This window comes from Aspergillus lentulus, assembly GCF_001445615.1.
Source record: "Aspergillus lentulus DNA, contig: Alt09, strain: IFM 54703, whole genome shotgun sequence".
Taxonomy (NCBI): Eukaryota; Fungi; Ascomycota; class Eurotiomycetes; order Eurotiales; family Aspergillaceae; genus Aspergillus; species Aspergillus lentulus.
In genome coordinates, this window is record NW_028322117.1 from 641,532 (window position 1) to 667,407 (window position 25,876).

The following is a 25,876-nucleotide window of genomic DNA, read 5'->3' on the forward strand; positions in this document are numbered from 1 at the left end:
CGCAGAGACACTGACGCTTCAGCTGCGTCTCTGAGCTGGAAGAAACGAATCAGGCACTTTACTTGGGCCTTTTTTACTCTTTCAATGAGCACTGGTGGTATCGCAAATGCCTTGTATAACGGTAAGCTTGCAGTATTTGCGTTTCCCGCCCTGGATGCTGACTTGAGAAATAGTTCCTTATAAATTCCGCGGCCTTGAAACGATCGGCATCATAGTCTTCTTGTTTAACATTGCACTATACATTACAATATGGTGTATTCTGCTGCTGCGATTCTACCTACATCCATATACCTTCAGATTATCACTTACGCATCCAACAGAATCATTGTTTGTGCCTGCATCTATGGTCTCATTTGGAACAATCTTGATCAATATTTCTCAGTACGGTCCAGAGGCTACAGGACCTTGGCTAAGTTATGCCGTCGGTGTGTTATTCTGGATCGATGCTGCTCTTGCAGTGATCTTCTCTGCCGGTATCTACCTGCTGCTGTATGTGACATTTCTCTTCCTCATTATACAAAGGGTATTGAATGCTCACCTTGCCTTAGGTGGTCGACTCAGACGTTCACAATAGCCCAGATGACACCTATATGGATCTTCCCGGCGTACCCTATGTTGATAATAGGTCCCCATGCAGGGATCTTAAGTGCAAAACTTGAACCCTCTCGGGCCTTACCTATAATCATTGGGGGAACAACTATACAGGGAATAGGGTTCCTAGTAACCCTTACCGTTTACTCGGCCTATGTCTACAGACTTTTTAGTCAGAAATTGCCTAGGGAAAATGTGCGTCCCGGCATGTTTGTCTCTGTTGGTCCCAGTGCCTTCACTGTCTCAGGACTTGTGACCATGGCTGCCCATGCAAAGCGAAGCTTTCCCGATGACTTTATGGGCAACGGCGCCCTGGCTGCAAACATTCTCGAAGTGGTTGTCAATTTCGCTTGTCTGTGGCTCTGGGGGTGAGTCTCCATGATCATTCCATACTTCAGCAGATCGACTGACATTTACCTAGCCTGGCGATATTTTTCTTCTTTATTGCCACTTTTGCTCACTGGTCAACCATCGGCCCTGGCCGAATGAATTTTTCAATGGCGTGGTTCTCATTTGTCTTCCCTAACACTGCCTTGATCACCGCCACGTTCGCCATTGGGAACGCTTTCTCATGCAAGCCGATTCTGATCATAGGCTGTGCCATGATTTTTCCTCTCATACTAATGTATGTCTTCGTCTTTTACATGATGATTCGAGCCATCGTCTTACGGCAAATTATGTGGCCACAGAAGGGCGAGGACAAAGATGAGGGCGGATTTGAGATTAATCGAATCAAGCCCGAGACGCCTGATGAACAGACCCCCGTCTGATAAATGGAATGTGGCCGTGGGCTCGTGGATCTTGAGGCTGCAGCTCATCCACCCATCGAGAGAGCTTATGCCCTTCCACAGGATCTACGACTCGACGTCAACGACTTACAATTTTGATATCCAGCACGGTTTTGCATGGTTGATACCCTTTTCTACGGTTAGCATTTTAAATGGAAATAGAACGGAGCTATTACACTATAAGTTTTATCATACCATAATGAGACAAATGGAGACACAAGAGATTTAAATAATACTGCGCTCATTCTTCAATGCTTTGCAGCTAAGCACCTGTATCTTTCAAGTAGATATAGATAAGCCACGGCTTGTCCGAACAACTATAAGCCTCGGGAGCCTCGAACTTCGCAGGAAATCATGGTAAGCTCGCTATTTACCTTGAGCTAGTCTCAGATAGGCAGTCATTGCTCCGCCCCCTACGTTAACAAACTCTTGATTGGTCAAAAATTGCCGCCATCAAGCCTTTTAAGGTAAGTTTGCCTCAATCCCATGTGGCATGGTGCCAGAATTTCCTGACTTCCACGGTTCCATCCCTCAGTTTAGGAATCGATCAGATGCGCGACACCACCCAGAAGTGACGCAGGCTTTTTTTTCCCTTTTTTCTCCACCCCTCTTCTTTTTTTTTTTTTTTTTTTTTTTTTTTTATGTCTTGGCTCTCCCTCTCTAATTCTACTGGATACCTAAGGTACATTTTGATTTTATCTCGCACAAAAATTCCCTTGAAGCTGTTGCCCGCTCATTGATCTTCTTCTATCGAGAATTTACCCCTCCACGCTTCATTCTTAAACTTGTCGATCGGAAGATCCCTCGTCGCCAACATGCCGCAGAAATTCTATGTGACATACAACCAGGTATGCTTGTTCGATCACCCGCTCATTGGATGGCTGCGACGGTATTGCACGAGAAAATCAATGTTCGGAGAAGGCGCACGTGTGCAACCTGCATCTGCATCTGCCTCATTTTCCTCACCATTACCTTGCAGCTCAGCTACAGCAAATGTGCTTCTGCACTTTTTGTCAATGACTGTTCGCTGACGGGTTGAATTGACAGGTGCACAAGTTGTGCCAGACCTCCGCCGAGAAGATCCTGGACACCTTCCGGCCCAATCTTATGATTGCCATTGGTGGTGGTGGTTACGTTCCTGCTCGTATCCTTCGGTATGCCGAACAGTTCCAGTGTTAGCTCAAAGATTCATGCTGATCAAGTCCTTCTATCAGCTCCTTCCTTAAGCGTGCCGGCGAGCCCAACATTCCCATTCAGGCTATCGGTCTGTCTCTCTATGAGGACTTGGGTCGTGGCGACCCCGAAGAGGTTCCCGGAACCAAGGTGACCCGGACACAATGGCTCGATCTTAGCTCTCTCGAGATGGCCAATCTTATTGGCAAGAACATCCTCATTGTCGACGAGGTCGATGACACCCGGACAACCCTGGAGTATGCAGTCCGTGAGCTGCAGAAGGACCTGGAGATGGCTCAGAAGCAGCTCGGCCGTGAGGCTGAGAAGACAAACTTCTTCGTCTTTGTCCTTCACGTATGTTCTTGATCTTCAATTTCCAAGAAAGGCGATTCTGCGGAATAGGTGGTTGACTTTTCGTTAGAACAAGAACAAGTTGAAGAAGGGCGAGTTGCCAGCCGACATGATGGAATCTGGCCGTTATCTTGCCGCAGTCACAACGGAAGATGTGTGGATCTGCTATCCCTGGGAAGCCAAGTACGTACTGGACTTGTCGCCTTCCTCGTTTCCTCGGTCACTAACGGAGACTCCAACAACAGGGATATCGAAGAGCACGACAGACTGGCCATGGAAAACCCCCTGATTTAGGTCTCCAGGTCGAGCGACTACGTCGTATGATTGTTTCATACATTTTGCTTTGTATAAATCGCCCGCTTTTTAGCACTCTTGCATATTGGTTTTCATTTGCTTGCACATATAAAGTTTTCTATTTTATCTTTACTGAGCTTGATGAAGTTCATGTTGGACATGTCACGTTTACGAATGGTGTTTTGAGAGGCTCTCCGGTAGAGGAAGCAATGCATATCAAGGCCCGTGATGGGTCGTCTGGCTTACATTTGATCGTGAATGAATCAAAGGCAAGAAAAGTTTTTATTCTCATTCTAGGTTCAGGAAATTTGGAACTCTCATAGGCCTCGGTAGGCATTCTTGCTCAACGGTTGTTCATAAATCGGTCGATGTTATGCTTGACCCGTAGTATGGATCGACCTGGGACACTAATCCTACCAAATATCATAGATCACCGAGACCGGGTGATAGACTCTTACCACTTCTGTGTCTCCAAGGATCTAACGAAATCCCGTCATTTGGGTGTCGAGCTTTGCGCGAGAGCGTACTTGAGTCATCATTATTACAATCAAAGCGCGAACAGGCAGAGCTTAAGCTGACGAAAGCACATATCCAACAGATTGCTGATACCAAAAGCAAACGCCGAGCAACCACAACAAGGACTACATCTTAGTCAACGTCAACGTTCTTGCTGCGCAGGTCGGCCCTCGCCTGCTCAATCTCCTTCTGCAACTCCTGGTGCGCTTCGGGACAGTCGTTGAAGGTCAGGATGGCCAGACCGAGCCGACCACCCAGGTAGCAGGCGAAACATATTAGGCCGTAGAAGGGAAGCTGGTGAGTAAATCGCACAAAGATCAGCGGTGCAACTTGGACAGCTGTAAACAGCGAGCGGAACCGCGGTGGAGGAACGTACAACCGGGATGATTTCATTTTGGACAGTTTCGTTCAGGGGTACGAGGCCCAGGTATAGGACGAGGTAGAGCTAGGTCGGGGGCTGGTGTCAGTAGAATTGGGGATTTTGAGCGGGAAGCTGCCACGTACAGAAGACACAAGCAGGAGAATCGAGAGGGTTTGCTGGGCGCGTGTCATGGTGAAGGAATGTGGTGGTTGACGTGGGATGAAAAGAGATAGGAAGAGATTAAATGAGAGTATATTAGACGTTCAACTAGGACTCAATTGACACACAGTAGAATGAAGGACTCAGGGTCGAACTGCCACCATGGAGTTGTCTACTTTATTTCCCTAACTTAATTGCATCTGTCTGTAGTCTCGGTACCTTACATTTACCTTACTGGCTGGATACGGGCGGCCCCCATGGCCGCTATGTCCTCCGAAAAGCTAGCAGTACTGTACCTGACGTTGTATGTTTCGAGGACAATCACAACTAACCAGAGAGTATGGAACCTGATCGTTCTGCACTCAATTTGAAAAGCCTTAAAGAACAGCCGGTAATATTTCATTTTGTTATGGCATGCAAGGCTTCATGAGAAGAGTGGCCTTGAAAGGTGTATCTGAGATTGTATGGTAATAAATTACAAGTATGAACAACCTGGACGGAACAATTAGCTACCTTAGGTTCGTCTTGACCTGATCCACTTCTAGCTATCATCGATATCATCAATATCATTGTAGACTTTACTTCAGACAAGGGTAATAAGGCCATCCACCGGTCCTTCAGTGTCGATCTTCATATTTGGTCATCTAGGCCATCCGGGGCGAGAAAAATAGCCCCAAAAACGGGATTAAAGTGGCAACCCCTCTCAGCACTGTGGGAAGAGACAGCTTTTTTTTAAGTACGGACACTCTTGCTTGAGGACGAGGCTTGCTTGCCTTGCTGTACTGTCTGGGTATACTCCATATTTACAGAAGTGGCTATATACGCAATCGGTTCAAAGACATGATCACCGACAACGAGCCGGATGTGGTTCAAACGGCTGGACCTGATGCTGAAGATCAATTGGCGAAGGAGACGTCCAGCCAGGCACAGAATGGCATGGACTGTCCTTCGTTGGGCCAGATATTGTCACAATTGAGTCCCGGACCGTCAATTCTACCGGTGCAGACAATTTCTTCGGTCCCAGTTGACGAGCAAGCGGCCCTTTTGCGACGCTTAGAAGACGTGCTTGCAGAGGCTACAGGCGGTGCTGAGAGATTTGAGGAAGTGCAGACCATTCTAATTGAACTCTGGAAGTGCCGGTCGAGTTATCTGGCGTTGGCAGCTGATGCTCTGGCGAACGGGAGTCGAAACTGTGCGTAATCCTGGGCTGTTTCATCATCGGGAGATACTAACTGACCTCCGCTTAGCATCCTGGAGAGTCCCATACGGGCGAGCTGGCATCTTGCATTTCTTCCTTCAGATCATCGCCTCGAGAGAGTACCATGACGAAGATGTACTCCTTCATGCTCTACGGTTAGTCGGCAATTCCTGTGCTGACACTGGTAAGCTGCATCATTGATGAATGACCCAAGTTACGGTAATTTTGACCTTCTCCAGATGAAAACAGAGCCCTTGTTGTCAAGGATAACTATACAGCTGCCATCCTCAGCTGTCTTAGCCCAGAACTTGTGCATGTCGTGATTCCTGTTATATACAACATCTGCATTGATTATGGTTGGTATATCTTCCAGTATCAGGCTATGGTTCTAACGGTTATACAGAGCCAGCCCAAAGTCAACTGGCGGCGAACAAACTAGTATATATTCTTTTGAGACTGATCAAGGATGGCTTACTCGAAGATAATGAGGCGCTTCTTGACTTCTCATACGAACTCATAGAGCTGCTCGCAGAGCAAGGTAAGGCCTACCCTGTCATACCGCGTTTCATGCTGACAAAACCGATGGCAGAACAAGGAATCCGAGAATCGCCAGGAGGAACAATCCTACTTCTCTTGGATCTTTTGTCTGCAGATGGAGTTGCTCTCTCTCGATTCGTATGCCTTGCTAATTGTCTCATGGCCTATCTGGACAAGGAACGTTTCCAGGATATTTGCGTTGGTCAATGTATAGTTGAACGAGTGTTGTCTGTCCTCAAACAGTCCTTATATATCAAAGCAGACCCTTCGTCAAGTGATGATACCAAAGCACTGGCGCAGCTGCAGCTGAAGATCAACCAAACACTTTCAGAAGTCTCTGCATCACCCAAATTCTCCGAGGTATATCCCCTTGAGTCTCCTCTTGTTCAGACCTTGAAAGATTGGCTGGCTTCCACCGAAGACCAACTTCAAATCTGTTCATGTGTGATGCTGGGCAACTTGGCACGATCAGACGTGGTGTGCGAAGCGATGGTCCGAAAGATGAACATACACTCTATGTTGATATCGATTCTGAGATCTGATGCTAGAGGAGGAGTTCTCCATTCCGCACTTGGAATTCTGAAGAACTTGGCTATAGCTGGCGATAACCGACAATACCTGGGCAATGCTGGGATCATTCCTGCAGTCTCGCGCCTATGGGGATACGAGACGGTCCCTCAAGTCCAATTTGCGGCAACAAGCATTGTTCGGCAAGTGATCATCTCATCGATCGCGAACATTTCGCGTCTGCTGGAACTTGCTCCTACTGGCGAGGACTCCTCGACCTCCCAACAGACATACCTCTCATCCTTACTCTCTCTGTGTGAGAAAACGGACTCCACGCCCATCAAAACGGAGGTCGGACGGATCGTAGCTTCAATTTGCCGCACAATTGTGCCAAAGTCTCGCGAAGCGGACAGCGAGGCTAGCACACTGCTCGAGCGTCTGTTCACTATGCACGAGGGCGTTGCGCTTCCACTTGGTGCTATGATTGCTCAATCGCAATGGCTTGTGGTCAGGAGCGAGGGCTGGTTCGCCTTGGCTTTGATGGCTTCGAGCAAACATGGCACTGCCGCCGTTATCGACTGCCTGCAGAAGCTGGACTTGTACCCGTTACTGGAGGAGACGATGAGCAGGCCTGTTTGTGACTCGGCGAATGAAGCGGACAAATTGAAGGCAGCCAAGGATCGCGATAATATCGTAGTTCTTATTCAAGAGCTGTTGAAAAATGATGTAAGTCAAAAGCAGTGCTTTTCCTCCAATATCTGCAAGCGTCTACTAATGTCGAACTCCGAGCAGACTAATGCACTCTCAGCTCCCCAGCGAGCCACGTTGGAGAGGCTTATGCATAGCCATGTCTCACGGCAGCTGCAAGGGACGGGGCTGGATTGAGATTCTGTCCCTTACATCTCCCGTCATCAATATGGAAGCAGTTTCTAGGTATATATGGCTATGAAGACTAGCCATTCGTGATTACATGCCAAACCTTAGACCATGCTGGCTAAACCTGGCGGTTGGCTTCGTTTATCTGTTTTGGAAGAGAATCAAGTCTATAAACAGTGTATAACTATCCTATATCTGGGTTGTATAGATGACATGAGAATCAACGATGCGTGACCGGACCATTACTCCGGTACACGAGTTCCCCGGCAACCAGAAACTCAGGAAACATTGGGGCAAATCATTTCTTTCGCGTAGGCCTCGTACCGTTGAAAAATATCAGTAGAGTGCAGATCCTCGGCGCCTGCGTCCGCCGAGTAATGTGTTGCCAAACCTTTGCCATCGATAACGATGCGTTTGCTAGACTTATTGGCATCCTCGACAAATCCGAATGGTACGTACGAACTACTGGGCAGGATGTTGGACTGCACGGCATTCGCATCAGCGTCCCAGAAGCACAGAAGATTCGGGCTGACGTCTGTAGGATTGCTCCACTTGGGGAATTTGTATCGGTAAAGTTCGTTCAATTCAAGGTGGTGCAGGAAAGAGTAATGCTGTTGAGCTTTGACAGTCCAATCAGTAAAGCCCGGTCCATCAGTGGTGTACATGGATGTGCTGATCGGAGTCCGGTCGACCTGTTCATCATCTGAAAGGAGCCAGCGATGCTTGTTGGCGGGCGAAGCGAATCCTTTTAGGACCCGAAAATCTTTTGGTCCGGTCCACGCTGGAAGATTTGAAGTACGCCAGTCTAGGTCTCCTGCAGGTGGTAGTTGCGCAGCTGCCGAAGCCTGATGAAGTTCTGGGAGGTAGGGCAAAGCAACCCCAGAATGACTGTGAAGTGCCTCAAGAGCTGCCTGGTTGATGACATTTGCGGAGACCACTAATGAATCCGAATTGTCGAGCATTGTTCTGACAATGGTTGGAATGGTGTGGTCTTCCAGGAAGACGATATCGCCGTCCAGCCAGACGAACAGCGTACGCCTATTCGTTTCCCGGTCAATGTTAGCCGGTGATGTCCAAATGCTGTAGGCGGACGTCTCTTGGACAATCGAGGCCAGCCATTCAAGACTCGCTGTATCATTCGACTGCGGAATAAAAATCACTTTGTCTAGGAACCCATGATTGTTGACAAGATGTTTCTGAGACTGATCAGTTCAACCAGTTCGTCACCACAGGAGAAGATCCAACAATACCTGCAGATAACAGTCCAAAACAGACGTCTGCTCATGATGCTTGTAGGGCACCAGTGCAACGATGTCAAACCCCGCCGGTTTCTCAAATGGACCAACATTGTGGGAATACGCAAGAAAGGGGCCGGAGGAGCGTCGGTGGGATAGCAGTGAAAGCAGCCCTACTTCAATGAGTGAAGGATAACAGCTGCATATGCTGATGAACACAATGAGCATGCTGATATAGGTGATGGCACCCCATTTCACTATAGTGGACCATGTCAGGTCTCTTGAGGCATCCTCGTCTTGCGATTCCACGTCGTCGAGCTTTTCGAGGCGACTCATACTGGACTGGCATGACCGTACCTCAAGGGCATTCAAAAGAATCAAGCAGAGGAAGATGTCACGCCTGAAGACCAATGTCTCCGCCTAGGTACTCAGAGATACTTGAGGCATGACGACCCGAATTGTCAGCTATAGTGGAGTGTGAAAACATTGCCTGTTTCCGGCCATCGCAGTACCTAGACCGAAAGAGTCGGTGAGTGAGCACAGTTTCGTCTTGACTAATCAATATCTACCAGGAACAGCAAGAGACCAGCCTGCGCCGGAACAGGTAATCATGGTGGTAATCATGGGGTGGTAATCTGGAGGTTGGTGGCTGGCAGCGCCTGGATTGTGGAATGTGACCAATCGAAGAACTAGTCATCTTAGATAATTGATTCAACACCGTAATATGAAACCGAACTACCTCTCAGAGAGATAAGAATAAAGCAGCCATCAGACTACCTTCTGGTTGCTCTGTCTCGTCAATCATCATGATGATGAGAGAGGAGGAAATGTTCCTGATCCGATGCTGCCGATGACGTCGTGACACGTGCGGCGCCCGCCCTCGGGTTGGTCTCGCTCTCCGGTCCTCCACCAGGCAATATCACATCAATCTTCTCATGGGCGGCCTTCAGGTTCATGCAGAAGCCTTGATCTACCCGTCGATGACTTTCCTGGGTCCGAAAAGGCTTGCCCTTGCATGATAATATGAGGACGGCCACCCTCTTTGGCCGTTTCTTTTGGTGCCGAGGTGGTGGAAGTCCGCAACTACTAACCCGCTTTGCAACGCCATTTCGATTCCGCTCAAAACATACGCCATGGCCTCCAAGTCCGTGGAGACCATTTCACAGGAAGGCGCCCGTGGGAAGAACGGTCCTGTTTGCGGCGCTGACGCCGGGCGCCTTCCTAGAGTTGGCGGAGAATGGAGATGGTCATGACAAGACTGGGGAGATGCAGATGCTAGAAATTTCGCGTCAAGAGATTCGAAAAAGTGTCTCCGAGGATGCGCGAGGCTTGACGAAGCTTTGTGAAGAGATCTTTGTGTTTTGGTACTGCTACATATACGACCCAATCGCTACCGGCTTTCGGTTCGTCCATTTGGCGATTGTTTTCATTCCTGTCATTATTACAGTGCCTGCTATATGGTTTGGACGGCGGCTCGACGATGGAAAGGGGGAGCGGGCAGGGGCCATTTGGTGGTACGGCTTTTTAGTCAGGTCAATGGAGCGTGCTGGCCCAGCGTTCATCAAGGTGAGCGCCCATCGTACATGAGTTAGTTGGCTACCATGCACGTACTGACTACCATTCCTTCCCCATAGCTCGGACAATGGGCTGCATCACGCACCGATATCTTTCCGCCGGCAATGTGCAACATTATGTCTTCGCTACACTCTCATGCTCCTGCGCATTCGTTGCATCAGACTAAAAAGACGATAAGCAAGGCTTTCAATGGTCTACCATTCGAGGAGATTTTTGAGGAGTTCTACGAGGAACCGCTAGGAGTGGGGGCTATTGCTCAAGTATACAAGGCAAAGCTCAAGTCGAGCTTGGCTGTGATGGACGATCAGGCTCTGACACTGGAGGACAGAAGCTTCCGCGGGAAGGTAAGAAAGAACGTCGACGTGCTGGTAAAGAGTTCGCCGCGACGGGTTCCGTCCTCGTACGTGGCCATTAAAGTACTCCATCCAAAAGTTGAGCGCGTGATCCGAAGGGATTTGCGAATCATGTCTTTCTTCGCATCCTTGATTAATGCCATCCCCACAATGCACTGGTTGTCCTTGCCGGATGAAGTACAGCAGTTTGGTGAGATGATGAAACTACAGCTGGACCTCAGAATCGAGGCATCCAACCTTGTGATCTTTCGCCAGAAGTTCAAATCACGAACCACCGCTTGGTTTCCCTACCCCTACTTGGAGTACACCACGCGTGAAGTGCTTGTCGAAGAATTCGCTCAAGGGATCCCCCTGAAGACTTTCTTGGATGTTGGAGGGGGTGTCTACCAGCAAGAGATCGCAAACGAGGGTCTGGATGCGTTCCTTCATATGCTTCTGATAGACAACTTTGTTCACGCTGATTTGCACCCGGGGAATATAATGGTCAGATTTTATCAACCGGCTGAATTGGACTTATCACTCGGCAAGCGCAGTCGGGTTTCAGATGCACCAACCGCCGCCGAAGCTGATGTGACCGAGACTGTACTGGCCCGATTGAGGCCGCACGCCCATAATCGAGAGGCCTGGCACGCTGCTCTTTCCCAGCTGAATGCTGAGGGCTATCGCCCCCAGCTCATCTTTATCGACACTGGCCTAGTGACCCAGCTCAACGAGACCAACCGGAGAAACTTCCTCGACCTGTTTCGAGCGGTGGCCGAGTTTGACGGGTTCAGAGCGGGCCAATTGATGGTTGAGCGGTGCCGTCAGCCGGAAGAAGTCATCGACGCGGATGTCTTCGCGCTGAAGATGGAGCACCTGGTCTACAACATTAAATCACGGACATTCGCATTGGGCAACATCAAAATCGGGGACGTGCTGAGCGAGGTATTATCCATGGTTCGAAGTCATCACGTTCGGCTCGAGGGCGATTTTGTCAATGTGGTCATCTCTATCCTTCTTCTCGAAGGCATCGGTCGAAGTCTGGATCCAGGCCTGGATCTCTTCAAGAGGTATGCTGATACTTTTGTCTCTCTGTTGATATCAGGGGTCTCGGACCAACTATTCCACAATCCATGGCTAATTCAATTAGTGCTCTTCCGATCTTGCGGCAGCTTGGTTCCGGTGCGACTCTTCTTAGCTCCGTCCGTTCGGGCGATACTTCCATGCTTCGTGTCTGGGTCGGCCTCGAAGCGCGTGGTCTCCTCCAGGCTAGCATTGAGAGTGTGGAGCAGTGTGTGAAATATGATCTGTTGTCTCCAAACATTTAACAGACGGCGAAATAGCAGCCCCTCACGTTTCATCTAGAATTGTGTCACTACTTACAAGGCCGGAATTCAGGGTGATGTTTACATTTCCTAGGTTTACAGGTACTGCGGCGATTATACGATGCAAACGCTGCAATGATTGACACTTCAGGGTCAGCTCTTGGGGTTTTCAGAAGCCGGCAGCCACTCAATTGCAGCAACCTCAAGCAGTCTCTGGTCGACAGAAGTGAGAGCTCCTCTCGATTGATTTCCAACCCGAGCGATATTCATAAAACCCTGCTCCTGTTATATATAGGTTCTTTGCCCTACTACTCATGATAGTGGATGGGCACGTAATATGTACATTGACTTGATGAACAAAAACGACTCAGTTATATAGACATCCTAACCATGTATACTTGTCTGTGATCAGAAAAGAAGATCAATAGCTCATACGTTTTGTTTACAATGAAATTAGACGTGACTGTATATATATGCTCTTGCGATACATTAATATTGCTGTATAGTACAATGCCCTAGAGACCAGTGAGAGGAGATGGAGGAAAAACAGCGAAAAGCACAATGAGCCCATACTCAAAACAAGACAGGTTACCACTAAACTCCATTACCAATTGCTTGTATAAAGCAGGAACACAGTCAAGCATGTGCATGTGAAGCGAAGAGATGAACAACAGCAAAAAAAGTGATGTCGAGAACTGAATGTTTCGTCCAACTGTCAGAGTCGCCCGCGCTCTCAAGTATGCATTCTCCATAAGAAATATGTCGGTTCATCCAATCGTACGCTTTCGCGTGTTGGCCGCAGAGCGTGTTATTACGAATTATTGTTCTCTCGCACGGCACCGCCGCTAGCTCTGTACCAGACGTCGCCGCCCCATCTCATTAGACGCTCAACGGCCGCCGTTGGGGTGTCCAAGGCTGGCCTGATGTCGAGATAGAACACTGGCTCACCAGTTGGCTCGGGGGGGCCGGAATAGTAATCAATCACGTAGCGGACTTCTTTGGGCCCAGATGGCGTCTGTCGGAGCACAAACCAATCGTGGCGATCAAAAGGTGGACTTGTTCTGTAGAATATCCGTGTAAGCACAATTCAACGTCAATGGAAATCACGTCGACTCACCCAAACTTGGCAGGATACAGCCAACCTAAAGCTTGAAGGATCTGCGCCTTGGGGGTAAGCTCTTGTGGCCGACCCTTGAACCTGAGGAGTCGAGGTTCACTGGCTGGATCGACGTTTCCGGTCATCTCCTGCTTCATTGCTTCCAGGGCAATGCCTTGCTCTCCCTTTCGGCACTTTTCCCACGCTTGTCCCAGGCCCTTAGCAAAGAGGCGCTCCCATCCAACTATTTCAGCCCAGGCACCTTCATTCAGGAAATTGTGGACCGCTACCATGGCTTCGACAGCATCCTGTGGCGTGTCGGTGTAACCTTTACGGAGCATAGCGTTGTACATTTGCTGGGGGGAGGGGTACTCCCAGTTGCCGTCTGCATCGCCTCTAGGTATGGAGGAAGGCTCTCGTTCCACCGGCAGGTCTACGGTCTGATTCGGTGCTCGCTCTTGAGAAATCGAGGAGAACATGTAGTTAAGAGGATTCAGTTTTGACAAAGTCGATCTGGTTTCGGGAGCGGGAGGCCGAGGAGAGTCCGTCACGGTAGTTTTCGGCTGCACATAGAATGGAGAGTCTGGGGATCGAACAGGGCAGGAGCTGGAAGTATCAGACCGAGCAGACGGCGAAGACAAGGCTGGAGGAGCGTTGGAAGCATGCATGGGACATCCTGGCTGCACGAAGTCAATTAAACGGTTTCTGGGAGATATGCCAACAGGATCTTGTACTAACTGGAGGGGACGCATCAGAGGATGCCAGAGGATTTGGTGCCACAGGCGTTGACTTTGCCTGCGGATCTGCCCAAAACCAACCCATATTGGAGAGACTATTACCGTATAAATAGTAAAGAAGAAGGTATTGATGGTGAAGGACTAAGTTCAAATTCGTTCGAGGGTTGAAGCACGGATAAATCAATGGAGTATATTTCCTACTATTAACATCCAAAAACTTTCAGGCAGATGACATAATAACAATTTCTGGCAAGAAATAGGTCTTCGGATAAATCCGGTCCGTAACCTTATCATACACATATCACGTGATATTTAATCATGGAGCCAATCATGTTGATGGCATATGCAAGAGAGGATGAGTGATGGATGAGGTACAACAGCTGTGCATTTATCCACTATGGCATCGGCGATTATTTGCTATTAATTTCGCTTCTGATTCAATTCACCTGAAATAAATATTTCTGAGCTTTCACTAGGGCATGCTTACAGGTCTAAATCGGTATAGCTTGGAATTTATGGCTTTGATAACTTTGTATACGCTTTGCTACCTGGGATGTTGCACGAAATAAATGGTTCCGGGTATCCAAATTCTGCCTGGAGACCTCGTGTGGTATTCCTCACATAGCATGACTTTCGACTCACTAAACCAGATCAGGCCCGTAGTGAAGAGTTGGAGTACACCCCGATACATCGTTCCGAAAGGAGCCCGATTACAGCCTCCTCCCAGGCTGATTCCCAGATTGCTCCGTGAAAATCAGGTAGATAGAAATAGTCAGCTAAAATGTCCGCTACCTGTTCCCATTTCTGCCAGCCCTGAAGCATGGCCAACCGAGCAAGCCGGTCAATGAACCAGGAATGTTCCACCTGTCCGGCTGAACCTTGAGCCCCGACGAATAATACCCACGCGAGTAGTCCGTATATGGCCTTGGCCGACTTTGGACCTAAGGATAGTGAACAGCTGCTCATAGATGCTTTCAAGTGCTTAGTCAAGGCGCGACCTAGCCCACTCGATGGCGGTGATACTATCAGAAACTGATTGAGAAAGCAGATACAGGCGACTCTGGTGACAGCTTCAATAGGACTGATGTCCAATTGTGTTCCAAAAGGTGAGCCTTGATAGTCATCGGTGTATATATAAGAAAGGAGCCGGTGTTCGGTCTCGCAATTTACCACGCGAAAAAGCTCATGGTCCTCAGGATAAAGAGACGCGGGTCTCTCCCTGTAGGCCTGACTGTAAAGAACTATATCACGCATCACATCTAAGATTCTCAGTAGAGGAAGACTGAGAATGTCATTGGCAGAGAATGCTGCACCCAGCCTCGCTAATACCGACGCAGCCGGTGGTCTAATCCGTTGTTGAGCACTAGACGGAACCGGTCGAGGATCCCAGGGAAGAGGGAACAATGGCTTGGTCATGAGACCCGACGCTGCCTTCACGTCGGACCTAATTCCATGCTTAACACGATCCTCTGGATATTTGGGAATGCCACTACATACGTGATGATGGCTGCTAGCATCGAAGGTTGGTGGATGCTATCTGCCATGAGGCCTCCCCGCAACTCCACCATGCGTTTCAAGCCAGCTAGATGTATTCGAGCTTCGTCGAACATTCCTATGATCAGCTGCGGAGGATTAGAAAAAAGATTCGACATCGAAATATCGGCACCTAGTCCAAGACCGGAAGGAGAAGCTAGATCGAGAAGGTGGCCCTTACTGTACTTGTCAGTAGATTGACCATTGTATCAAATGATTCATCGCTCAGTGCACGATTAGAATCACACATTTTAGCGTTCATCTCTTGCATGCATCTAGCTTTCATAAAATAGTAATCTGCGTCGTGGCCGGTTGGGCGAGAACTGTCCGGTGCACGGGAGCAATCGATGTGGTATCCGGCCAATACAGCCCGATGAGCCGCACACATAGCCATCAGTCCAAAAAAGCTTCCTGGATCCGAGAATGACGATTTGACCATCAATGCAGTCTCCGCCTGCTCGTTGATCTTATGCTCCTCCGGAAACGTCATTGGAACAAAGACAGACTTCCCTTCTCGACGATAAACGTTAGCCAGATGCCAGGGGAACGTATCTCAAGAATTCCTCCCAATTGCAGCTATTGCAGGAAGCTCTGCCGTGCAAAAACCTGAAAACTTCGTGCGACAGTTGCTGCCACAGTGTGGTGAAGGTAAGAGACCAGGACACTCACAATAGAACACAAGACGAGCAACCCTCGATGGGGCCTCACCAGCGCCCGGCAGTGAACCAAATGGATCAAGAAGCCAAGACGGCGGAAAAGCCAGAGGGTTGGGGGCAGGGGTCGGTGCCGCTGAATAACCAGCTCTCCATACTATCGGTCGCCGTCGTTCATGTGGGGGTCTAAGAAGACTACGGGCAGGGTTGGAGTCTGCGAATGAGGAAGACGCGGGTAATGGAGAAGCCACCCCTGCTTCCAACAGATACTCGGACGTGGAGCTTTCCGCCTGCGGTGAAATCGACGCAGAGAGTGGTAAAGGTTGTTTTAGACGGGATTCTCGCTTTGGGACTCTCTTCAAGCCAGCAAGTCGCTCTCGCCTGCGCACGTCACGCATAACATGAGAGCGAATGGCTTTGCGCGCATTGGCGTCTTTGATTTTCTTGGAGCTCAGATCATCGTCATGGTCGATAAAGGTGTACATTGGGCGGTCAATCGCAGCAGGATGGATGGGGTTCGATGCTGGACGATATGTAGTAAGCAAACAGCCTATTCGATTTGACTTAATCTGACATCAAAGTGCTGTCCTGTAGTGTGTGACCCGATTGATAGGCATATTGGTCAAAGCTGGGTATGCCAGTGAAGTAGCAATAGATCCGTTGCACAGAAACAAAGAACTTCATAGATCGCGGAATAAATCAAGGAAATAGGCCATCGACATCTCGAGCTCTCTGGCTCAGGCACACAGTAAAAATCGCCAGGCAGTGCAACATTCCTTGTTTAGAGGACTGCTCAGAATAGTATTATACCAGCTTCAATTTTGTATACAAGACAGTTGCAAGCTGTTAAGCGGATGAAAGAAGAGATACGAGAAGAGTAGAGAGCTGAAGAAAATCGAATTTAATGCGCGATGTCAAAACATCGTATGGTGGACACTGCAGACGACAGAATAGAACGAACCTTTCGATTCACGAAGGTTGGGGACCCCCTGAACCTCATGATGACGGTCCATTGCTGGCCTTGGAGAGGGCCTCGCAAAAGAATCCTAAAGGAGTAGCCGTGAAGGTCAAAATATCAAAGTACTACCCCAGGAATCTGCAAGTACAACTCCGACACAGGGGGACGAGCAGCGGCCATGCAGCAAGTGTTAGTATGGCTACTCGGGGACGAAGTAATCTGTGAGATGGAAGATCGATCTTATTGGGGCACAGTGTGTATGTCGTTAGCACCTATGCACTCCCACAACACATGGACACGTGTGAGTACTGTACGATGATCATATCATGATACAGAATAATAATAAATTATTACAAGAATGGGTTGAAGGTGAGATGAAGAGACCACGAACAATCCAAGATGGATGAAAGTTGCAACAAAGAGTGAGAGAGGATACAAATAATAATGGCAAGGGACCTACCATACATAGGAGTAAGATAACTCGACTAGAGAGGTACTCCCATCATCACTATTCCATATCTAGTATATTTTCTATAATTATTACTCTGTAGTGTAACTTTCTCTTGCTCGGCACGAACTTTGACATGATGCATCTCTTCCTATAATTGTCGATCTTTAATATGAATTCGCCTCGTTCCAAACTTTGGTTGACAATCATAATCATTGTCGTCGTTGCATTGCGGGATCGCTGAGGAGCCGCTATCCTCCTCCTTTTCTATCAATAGATGAATCTTGACCTATTCTACACTGTCCCACAGAATCCTGCTTTTCAGAGAGATGTCTTCACCATTTCTAATCGTATCTACATCGTGTCTACGTTGCCCCATTCGTGTAACCTCAACCAAATGGCTTTATCGCCCGGTCACTGTTTTCACAATAAGCTCAAGGCCCCCACATCCATAAGGACGAGATCAACTAACTAGAGTATCCTTTCCCCCAATGACTACGGACAAATGTAATGAAGGTTCAGTTCTTGCTATTCAAACTTTGATTGAAGTACATTGTCGACGGGCAAATTTGGCCATCATCAGAGCTCCGGACGCCACGCCTGGTCTAGAACGCCTCAGAGATCATGTAAAACCGACAAACCTGCAGAATGCAATCCCAATAGCTGCAGAACAATCGTGCAATGTAGTCAGTCGCCCAGAAATGAAATAAAGAATGGAGATAACGGCACCATTACGAAGCTGGGATTAAAGCCACAATGAAACAAAGGAAACTCTGCCAAAAAGAGGCGCCTAGTCGCTAGCTGTTCCCTTCGCTGAACCGATTTCAAAGACTCACGATGCTCTCTCAGGACCACTCGATGAAAAGTAGCGGCGTATTGGTGTGAAAGAGAAATAAATTCTGGAAAGCTCAACCTTGAACATCGTTGACCAGCCTGGTAAGAAGTGCGTAGCTGAATATGAGGGCGAGACCAATCCAGAACTTGTTTCGACGAGCCCAGCTCTGACCTACTTCTCGTGCGACCTGGCCACCCTCCATTACCGCGCCGAGTCCAGGCGCGCTTGCGTTTGGACGCCTGCGGAGTGCGCTTGTCTCTGGAGAGCACTTTGTGACTGAGGAGTTAGGGTCGGGTATAAGTTGCCCAGTGTTCGTATCAATGCGGTTTTCTCTCATCCATTGCCAATTCTCTTGATCTAGCTCCGGCCATTCGCTGCGGAACTTGAAGCCGCCATCTCCAGCCTTCACATTGTTAATTCCCCTCGCTGTGGGAGTCACTCCTGGAGTTGCGCTGATGTGAGAACCTCCACCTGTAGAGTTCCACCACCTTGAGCGCGCAGCCAACACTCTCCGTTCCGCCTCCGAAGCACTGACACTACCGGTGGTCATCTCTTCACTAGTCATGAAGGATAGCAGCCCGATCAGAATGGTGGAAACCTCCCAGGCTGGGTTAAAGGATTTGGGATGAAAGTCACTGATGCTGAGGCACAGCCGAGACGAAGGTTGGAACCGGCCACTTGGAGTGTGCATACGGATTGCTGGGGGCGCAAACGGGTACTCGGGAGGAAACATCAATGTGCCCCAGTATTGACCATTCTCGTAAGGTGTTCCGGGAGGACCAGTGAGAATATAATGCCATCTAATCTCTTTTTAGTCACTTATTTTCACGTATTAAGGAGAAGATGGGAACAGGAAAGACTTACTCGAGAATGTTGGACTCCGATGGATGCGCCACAATGTATGGCGGAGGATTCTTTTGAATGTTTTGATACTCGCGGGTGAGCTAGAAATTGTCAGAGCAAATTCAGATGTATATACTGTGTTGTAGATGAACGAACTCGCTTGTACGCTGCTTTCGTCGCCATCTTTGGTGGTTAATGCAACGATCTCCGTCACTTTCGGGGCTTGATAAAGTCGAGGGAGAGGTTCGGCTCCAGATACAACAACGCCAAATACAGCAAAGTGAGCTGGAAGGAATTAAAATTAAGACCAAGGGAATCAAATGATTTGAAAGAGAGAATATGAAGGTAGAATAGCCTCTGTTGCCTGTATGATGGATTCTGCGGAGTGTCGCTGATGTATGCGCTTGCAGTCCGAGGGGCGGTTATACGTCACGTGAGGTTTATGGCTTCATTCTCGCGGCCGGGAGCATCTCGAAGACCAACCGAAAAGGACTTTACAAGGTCTTTTGGCCATTGCAGCCGCAGCAATGTCCTCACCACTCTCTGCTGAAGATGAAGACGTATGTGGAACCATTGGAAATGATCAATCCGGTCTGTATAAGAGTATGAACTGACGCTCGCGTGCCATTTCATCATGTAGATCTTCGAGCGTCTCCAACAGCGAGCCGACCCGAAAGTACTTGAAGAGCAGCAGCAGGCCATCAACGAACGAGTCCATGCTATCTACCAAAAGGCGCAGATGCGTCTTGGAGAGCTGGTATGCGCTCAATGGCCTGTCATTTTATGCAATTCAATCTGCGATGAACGCAGACCGAATACCTGGTTTACTGACGCACCTCTTTATAACACTAGATTGACCAGAACTCAACTCTTCCATGCGCCATATCGTCGGTCCAAGTGCTTAATGCGACTCATACACGCAGAAGGTTCCTGCAATCTATATTCGACCCACTTTTAAGCGTCAATCAATCGCGGCCCTATACTCTCTCTGAGGCGTTGCGAGAGATCTCGTCTCGTGCCGACAAGCTCGGGAAATTCGGTTTGTCACTTTGATAAGAAATAGTGTATTGGACAGTTTCTGATATGCTCACAGACATCTTTCAGCAACCGATTTCACTGTATATCGACCAGTCACAAGATGCGAACTCGCGAAATGGAATACCCAACATCGATGTCTTTTTCTCTGTTAAGGAAAAGTCCCGTGTACTCCTGAAGACAGGAACTGATCTTGGAAACACTGAAGGCTCGGCCTATGGAAATCTCCTATGGCGCAATGTTTTTGGTGGTGCAGAGACTCTTAACCTGAATGCTTCTATGGGCACTAGGACGAGGTCTGCCTATCAAGCTGCTTTCGAAACCCCCATTCTTAGCGATCCGGATTTCCGCTTCGAACTTGGTGGTATTGCGAGTTCAACCCAGAAGTCGTGGGCGAATCATGAAGAAGTACTGAAGGGTGGCTGGAGTAAGCTCCGCTGGCTCAGCCAATCCGGTCATCGCCATGAGATCGGATACAATGGCTTCTGGAGACAGATTACCGGACTGGCTGAGAACGCCTCGCCCACGGTCCGGGCTGATGCAGGGGACAGTGTAAAGAGCAGTATTTTCCACAGCTGGGTCGCCGATCAAAGAGATAATCCTCTCCTTCCGTCCCGTGGTTACTACGCCAAGGCCTTCAACGAATTGGCCGGATGGGGTCCCCTGAAGGGAGATGTCTCGTTTTGGAAATCGGAGGTCGAAGCCCAGGGAGCAATTCCCATTCCAATTCCCGGAATTAAAGGTGACAGCGGTATCAGCTTCACAACCGGTTTCCGTGCGGGTCTTCTGTATCCTTTGGGGCTGGACTCTGATTCCCGACCTCAGCTATCTCGCATCAATGACCGCTTCGTACTTGGAGGCCCGACAGACGTCCGTGGCTTCCGCCTCTGTGGACTTGGTCCTCACGATGGTGCCGATGCTGTAGGAGGCGATGTGTATGCTGCGGGAAGTGCAAATCTACTCCTCCCTCTTCCTCGAGTCGGTGCGGACAAGCCTCTACGACTGCAGGTGTTTGTGAATGGTGGCCGCCTGCTACCCCTGCGCACTTTGCAGAAGGAGGCTCCCGCGAACAGCGCAGAAGTGAAGGATGCCATGGCTGCTACGATTTCAGAGCTAGGAAATGGGCTGCCTAGTGTTGCGGCAGGCATTGGGCTCGTGTACGCCCACCCTGTTGCGCGATTTGAGCTGAACTTCTCGCTCCCACTAGTATTGCGGAAGGGTGAGGAGGGCAGAAAGGGACTGCAGCTCGGAATCGGTATCAACTTCCTGTAGAAAATATGTACTATGCATTAGTTTGAATAGAATTTTACAGCGTTCAGATCTGATCTAGTTCTTCGTATGGGGAAGCTGGGATGCCGTCTGACTAAGCACATAGTGGAGGCAAGGGAGCTATTGAACACACAGCCGACAGCGACAGCTGTACTGTACGAACCGCAACGTCCGCTTCAGATCGATTCATGAAACCTCTTCAGATAAAATCAGCCTTCATACTCCTACACTATCGCACTCAATAGACATCCGAGCTTCCAAATCTTCCTGTGCCGTTCAAGCGCTTGATCGTCTTCGCTACTCTACATATTGGCCGCAATGGCCCAATACTATCCCCAGCAACAGCCCTATGGGTCGCAGGCCTCTCCGCAAAATCTCCAGTTTTATCCGTCATCATACACCTCGGTCTCAGGCCATACGACACCATCGCAAGCTACCTATGGCGGATTTGGCGGGCCCTCGGGCTCCACTGCTCAGGCATATCCCGTTGGAGGGGTCGGGGGCGGATATGGTGGCTTTGGGTCTCCTGCGGCTGGAGTGAGTGGGAGGATGGGTGAACAGGGCGGGTTAAGGACAGGATGGCTGGCTGCCTTTGGCACGGAGGGCTATGAAGGGGAGCCGCCGTTGTTGGAGGAGCTCGGAGTGAATTTTGAGCATATCAGGACCAAGGTGGGTAATGGACTGTCCAGTGGCTTGATGACGAGAAGACGTTGTGTTTGTGTTGAGACGGAGAAAGGCTGATTTGTTTTTTTTTTTTTTTTTTTTTTGGATCGCTTACAGACTTTGACGGTGCTCAATCCTTTCGCTCGCATTGATCAGCATCTGATGGACGACAGCGATCTGTACGGGGCTCTCCTGTACATCGTGCTCTACGGGACATTCCTCCTTCTCTCGGGCAAGGTCTTCTACGGCTACATCTACGGTGTCGCCGTCTTTGGTACCGTCGCCCTGCATTTGATTCTTAGTCTCATGTCGCCCGCTCTTGATACCGCGTCGGCACCCAATGCCGCAGATCCCTCCAACTACGACCCGCATCACAAGCCTACCATGTCCGACGCGTCCTCCGTCGGTCATTTCTCTGCCACCTTGACGTTTCCCCGGTCAGCCAGCGTTCTCGGTTACTGCTTCTTGCCCTTGGTTTTGACCAGTCTTGTGGGGATTCTGATCCCGATGGATACTCTGTTCGGGTACTTGTTAACGACGGCCGCGGTCGGCTGGTGCACGTATAGTTCCTCAGGGATGTTCTGCGCTGTGGCCCGGATGCGTGGTATGAGAGGCTTGGTGGCCTACCCGCTTGCCCTATTCTATGTTGTCTTTGGCATCATGGGGATCTTCTCGTCCCGCGGCAGTGGTACTCTGGCCGCTAAAACGGGCGCCGCTTGAGGGCTAAGTGCATCACTCTTCGTTTCAAGCTTGGTTGTACTTCTGATCTGGCCGCTCGGGACCCATGTTTGCATGATCTGTTTTTAGCCTCGTGTATTCTCTTTGTCGAAATTCTTGTTCAGTGGCGATGCAGAAGCCCCATACTTATGATAAATATCTTTTAGCCAATCGGTAAATGAGCTTACACATTTTCTTCATAGAAGCAATGACATGAATTAAAGAGAATATTAATAGACAGGTTTCGGGTAGAATGATCATATCATCAAGCATTCATCACTTAGGTTCTATATCCATATGACACCCTAGATCGCAGGTCTATGCACATCCAGTCAAATCATCTAATAGAACGTTTGTCCTCATCTTTAGCAGGCGCCCAGTTTGTCAACCACTCTCGTGCTTTGTCAAGATCCCCAGCGGTGGCTTCGACAGCAGCAACACACCATGGTAGATCATATGCCTTCCCTCCGGTCATGGCTCCTTCGGCGGCAATCATCTCCGCCAGAATTCGTCGCTGCTGGCCGACTTGATCGGTGCAAAGGTAGAAAGGCGCAGTGTTCGGCGCGTTCCTCCGGAGATTGATGGCGTCTATCAGGGGTCGCACCAAGGCCAAAATTTGCGCGGCGCTCATCGACGTCGACCCGCCATCGCTAGCGTTGGATGATAGCCGGTGTTGCTTTCCTGTCTTGCAGTACTCATTTTGACACCAGGACTTCCCGCATCCTGACATCAGCTGGGAGAGGTATCGGCGCTCGATGCGGCGACGAAGTGATTTTCCTTCGGGATCGTATGTATCTACGTAAAGAGGTCCGAAGCAAATACTGCAAAGGCCTAGCGTGTCGGTTCCTGGGGTAATTGTGCTCTGCACTACGCGTGCATCGAGCGTCCTGCCACAATTCTGGTTCAAACAGATACGGGGCGCCGGTCGAGAGAGACGCTCGAGATCATGGTGGCGCAGGTGCGTCTTCATATCTCGGAGTCGAATGATTTTGTTGCAGAGATGGCATTCTGTCGTCCGGCCACCGTCAACCAATTCATGCGGAGTGAGACCGGACAACAACACCTCAGGGTCGAGCATGTCAGGATCTGTCTCCCCTCGCTGCGGTACCACCAGATGACAGAACTGACATAGAATTGGCTTCTCTGGACATACAGTCGTGCGATGTTGAGCGAGGCTCGGGAGGCTGTCGGCTTCGAATCCACAACCAGGACATGAGCGCCTGGTGTGGAAGATACCGTCATGCCTATTTTTGCTAGAACTATCATTACCGTGGGAAGAATCGCGCGCGCAGTGCCAATGATTTTCCCATTCTGGAGAGCGCTTCTGGAAGACATTGCCGCACTGAGGGCAGAGCACATTATTGCGCAAACAAAAGTTCTCGTGCAGAACAAGCGTCCTCTGAGGCACCCACTGATGGCAGTTCTTACACTGCACATCGCCGGGTTCATGAGTATCTAACTGGTCTCCCGTCTGTTCCACCTCTTGAACAGTTGAAGGGCTTTGCACGACCCGGATGCTATAACGAAGTGGCAAGGTCTGGCTTGATGCCATCTCGTCACCAGCCTCGCTTTGAGCATACCCATGCACCGAAAGATACAGCGCCTCGGCCCCCTCTAGTTCGACATTGGTTGGCCGGATACGAAGCTTTTTCGATGGTTGGCTTGAGAAGTCGGCGAATACATGCTCGTCCAACCTGGGTCGATTGCGCTGACGCGAGGAGAACGGACTCGCGAACAAATAGACAACTGCGTCATCTATTCCTTCGAGTCCAACTTCGATCATCTCCTCACGATCCCATTTGCTGAGTTCGTAGTCCACGTATTCGCCCGGTATCACCTGTCCAGTGACTGTTTCTCCCACGGCGAGAACTCCGCCTATCGAGCTGCCTCCTTTGGTGCCGGGAGCACGAGAAGCTTTCTTTAACCGTCTCTGCAATGTCTCTCTTGCCTGGTCTTCAGTCAAAGCCACAATATCAACCTCCAAATCTGTATCCACGACGCAAATGCCGTCGCCTTCGGGTTCCACCTTGTCGACAAGAAATCTAAACAGTTCGTTCCGATTCCCAGACACCGAAAGGAGTTCCCCGATAGTCAAAGTGGTGAAATTGTCACGTAAATATCGCTCCAGCAAAGCTTTCCAGTCCTCTGGGTCGTATCCAGCTTCGAGAGGGCGTAGGCGCACATAGGTGCCTTTTGGCAACTGCTTGGCATGCACTGTAACTGTGGGGCCTGAATGGCTCGTCGAGCGAACAGACTCTGGTCTTCCTTCATTGTTCAAATCCGTGGACTCTGCCGTCTCTGTCACATGTTCACCGGTTTGTAGTTGGAATGGCTCATCCTCGATGTCGAGAGCCTGTCGTAGAAAAGCGCTGAGACCCACTTCTCCCTCTACAGCTGAGAACTCTCGTATCCCTGCATATATTGCACGATCATTGTTGGGGTTCACGAGTCGGAAAGTGAGTGGATGGGGTAACTGCTTTTGGCGGTCCAAATGCTGCGCTCGAGCTCGCGATTCGGCGGCGAATGTGTGAGGATTGAAAGGATCAAAGGTACTGGTGTATTGGCGCGAGGAACCCTGAGGCGACACATCGCTCAACGGAGCAGCAGCCAGAAGCTGCTCGAGGGCCGATTGTGGCAGAGTAATCTTATCTCCAGGTAACTTGGGTGTGCGCTGTGGTGGAGCAACGAAGAATGGGGATGACCACTGTAATGAATCTTGCTCCCGAGCCATGATTTAGACACGGAATGTTATCGGAAATGGGGCGACAAAGAAGGAATCCGTTGTGAGCGACATCTTATGTCCCCTCAGCGCGCATGCAGTTGAAATCCATCGCCGCCATCGAACAATTACGGTCGTTCTGGAAGATGCGAGCCGCTTATCAATAACCAATGCACCTCGTGGGGGAATTTTGCCCCTCCGTGATTACGACATCATCTTGGTTGCCTACAAGAAAGATACTCAATCCGAAACTCAACGCACAGAAGAGTGGACTGTTTCGTCTCGAATTGCGAAGAAAAGAGGAAAATACCCAGAATTGTGAGAAACAGTAGAAAGAGGGGGAGAGTGGGAGGTCGGGGTTCAAATGACCTGTTCAAGGGAGCTCGATTCCCATGGGGGACCAGTTTCAAGAACGGCACACTTCGCCCAAAAAAAAAGGGCCTGAAACAGGAGAGAGAAGGGGAGATTCAAAGAATTCAATTAAAAAAAAAAATAAAATAAAATAAAATAATTCGCCCGCAACATTCATATCATAGTCATAACCAGTTGTCG

At 49.4% G+C, this 25,876-nt stretch overlaps 11 protein-coding genes across 11 annotated transcripts; 6 read left to right on the top strand and 5 right to left on the bottom strand.

Moving 5' to 3' along the window:
• Positions 1–249: 249 nt before the first annotated feature.
• Positions 250–1,361, top strand: ALT_5064 (malic acid transport protein; the record flags this gene model as incomplete). The annotated part of the gene is made up of 4 exons (XM_089599850.1): positions 250–327; positions 383–489; positions 765–959; positions 1,013–1,361. The coding sequence occupies 4 exons, from the start codon at positions 250–252 to the stop codon at positions 1,359–1,361; spliced, it is 729 nt and encodes a 242-aa protein (XP_089455727.1).
• Positions 1,362–2,194: 833 nt separating this feature from the next.
• ALT_5065 (xanthine phosphoribosyltransferase) lies at positions 2,195–3,197 on the top strand (the record flags this gene model as incomplete). The annotated part of the gene is made up of 5 exons (XM_033564633.1): positions 2,195–2,227; positions 2,427–2,533; positions 2,594–2,906; positions 2,974–3,086; positions 3,149–3,197. 5 exons carry the CDS (start codon positions 2,195–2,197, stop codon positions 3,195–3,197), a joined length of 615 nt encoding a protein of 204 aa, XP_033420524.1.
• A 648-nt stretch (positions 3,198–3,845) lies between these two features.
• ALT_5066 (dolichol-phosphate mannosyltransferase subunit 3) lies at positions 3,846–4,265 on the bottom strand (the record flags this gene model as incomplete). Its single annotated transcript, XM_033564634.2, has 3 exons — positions 3,846–4,007; positions 4,090–4,158; positions 4,218–4,265. The coding sequence occupies 3 exons, from the start codon at positions 4,263–4,265 to the stop codon at positions 3,846–3,848; spliced, it is 279 nt and encodes a 92-aa protein (XP_033420525.2).
• An 808-nt stretch (positions 4,266–5,073) lies between these two features.
• On the top strand, positions 5,074–7,360 carry ALT_5067 (uncharacterized protein; the record flags this gene model as incomplete). The annotated part of the gene is made up of 4 exons (XM_089599851.1): positions 5,074–5,425; positions 5,481–5,615; positions 5,671–5,787; positions 5,835–7,360. The coding sequence occupies 4 exons, from the start codon at positions 5,074–5,076 to the stop codon at positions 7,358–7,360; spliced, it is 2,130 nt and encodes a 709-aa protein (XP_089455728.1).
• Positions 7,361–7,629: 269 nt separating this feature from the next.
• On the bottom strand, positions 7,630–8,922 carry ALT_5068 (uncharacterized protein; the record flags this gene model as incomplete). The annotated part of the gene is made up of 2 exons (XM_033564636.2): positions 7,630–8,547; positions 8,602–8,922. The coding sequence occupies 2 exons, from the start codon at positions 8,920–8,922 to the stop codon at positions 7,630–7,632; spliced, it is 1,239 nt and encodes a 412-aa protein (XP_033420527.2).
• A 797-nt stretch (positions 8,923–9,719) lies between these two features.
• On the top strand, positions 9,720–11,821 carry ALT_5069 (ABC1 kinase family protein; the record flags this gene model as incomplete). Its single annotated transcript, XM_089599852.1, has 4 exons — positions 9,720–9,812; positions 9,859–10,152; positions 10,221–11,563; positions 11,644–11,821. 4 exons carry the CDS (start codon positions 9,720–9,722, stop codon positions 11,819–11,821), a joined length of 1,908 nt encoding a protein of 635 aa, XP_089455729.1.
• An 808-nt stretch (positions 11,822–12,629) lies between these two features.
• ALT_5070 (holocytochrome c-type synthase) lies at positions 12,630–16,322 on the bottom strand (the record flags this gene model as incomplete). The annotated part of the gene is made up of 6 exons (XM_089599853.1): positions 12,630–12,879; positions 12,936–13,594; positions 14,822–15,095; positions 15,149–15,364; positions 15,433–15,694; positions 15,854–16,322. 6 exons carry the CDS (start codon positions 16,320–16,322, stop codon positions 12,630–12,632), a joined length of 2,130 nt encoding a protein of 709 aa, XP_089455730.1.
• Positions 16,323–18,151: 1,829 nt separating this feature from the next.
• ALT_5071 (ubiquitin-conjugating enzyme E2) lies at positions 18,152–19,104 on the bottom strand (the record flags this gene model as incomplete). The annotated part of the gene is made up of 3 exons (XM_033564640.1): positions 18,152–18,878; positions 18,943–19,022; positions 19,078–19,104. The coding sequence occupies 3 exons, from the start codon at positions 19,102–19,104 to the stop codon at positions 18,152–18,154; spliced, it is 834 nt and encodes a 277-aa protein (XP_033420531.1).
• A 344-nt stretch (positions 19,105–19,448) lies between these two features.
• On the top strand, positions 19,449–21,228 carry sam50 (SAM complex subunit SAM50; the record flags this gene model as incomplete). Its single annotated transcript, XM_033564641.2, has 4 exons — positions 19,449–19,481; positions 19,562–19,678; positions 19,774–19,960; positions 20,015–21,228. The coding sequence occupies 4 exons, from the start codon at positions 19,449–19,451 to the stop codon at positions 21,226–21,228; spliced, it is 1,551 nt and encodes a 516-aa protein (XP_033420532.2).
• A 315-nt stretch (positions 21,229–21,543) lies between these two features.
• Positions 21,544–22,608, top strand: ALT_5073 (transporter YIP1; the record flags this gene model as incomplete). The annotated part of the gene is made up of 2 exons (XM_089599854.1): positions 21,544–21,894; positions 22,045–22,608. 2 exons carry the CDS (start codon positions 21,544–21,546, stop codon positions 22,606–22,608), a joined length of 915 nt encoding a protein of 304 aa, XP_089455731.1.
• A 334-nt stretch (positions 22,609–22,942) lies between these two features.
• Positions 22,943–25,336, bottom strand: ALT_5074 (putative ubiquitin fusion degradation protein (Ufd1); the record flags this gene model as incomplete). Its single annotated transcript, XM_089599855.1, has 1 exon — positions 22,943–25,336. One exon carries the CDS (start codon positions 25,334–25,336, stop codon positions 22,943–22,945), a length of 2,394 nt encoding a protein of 797 aa, XP_089455732.1.
• Positions 25,337–25,876: the final 540 nt, after the last annotated feature.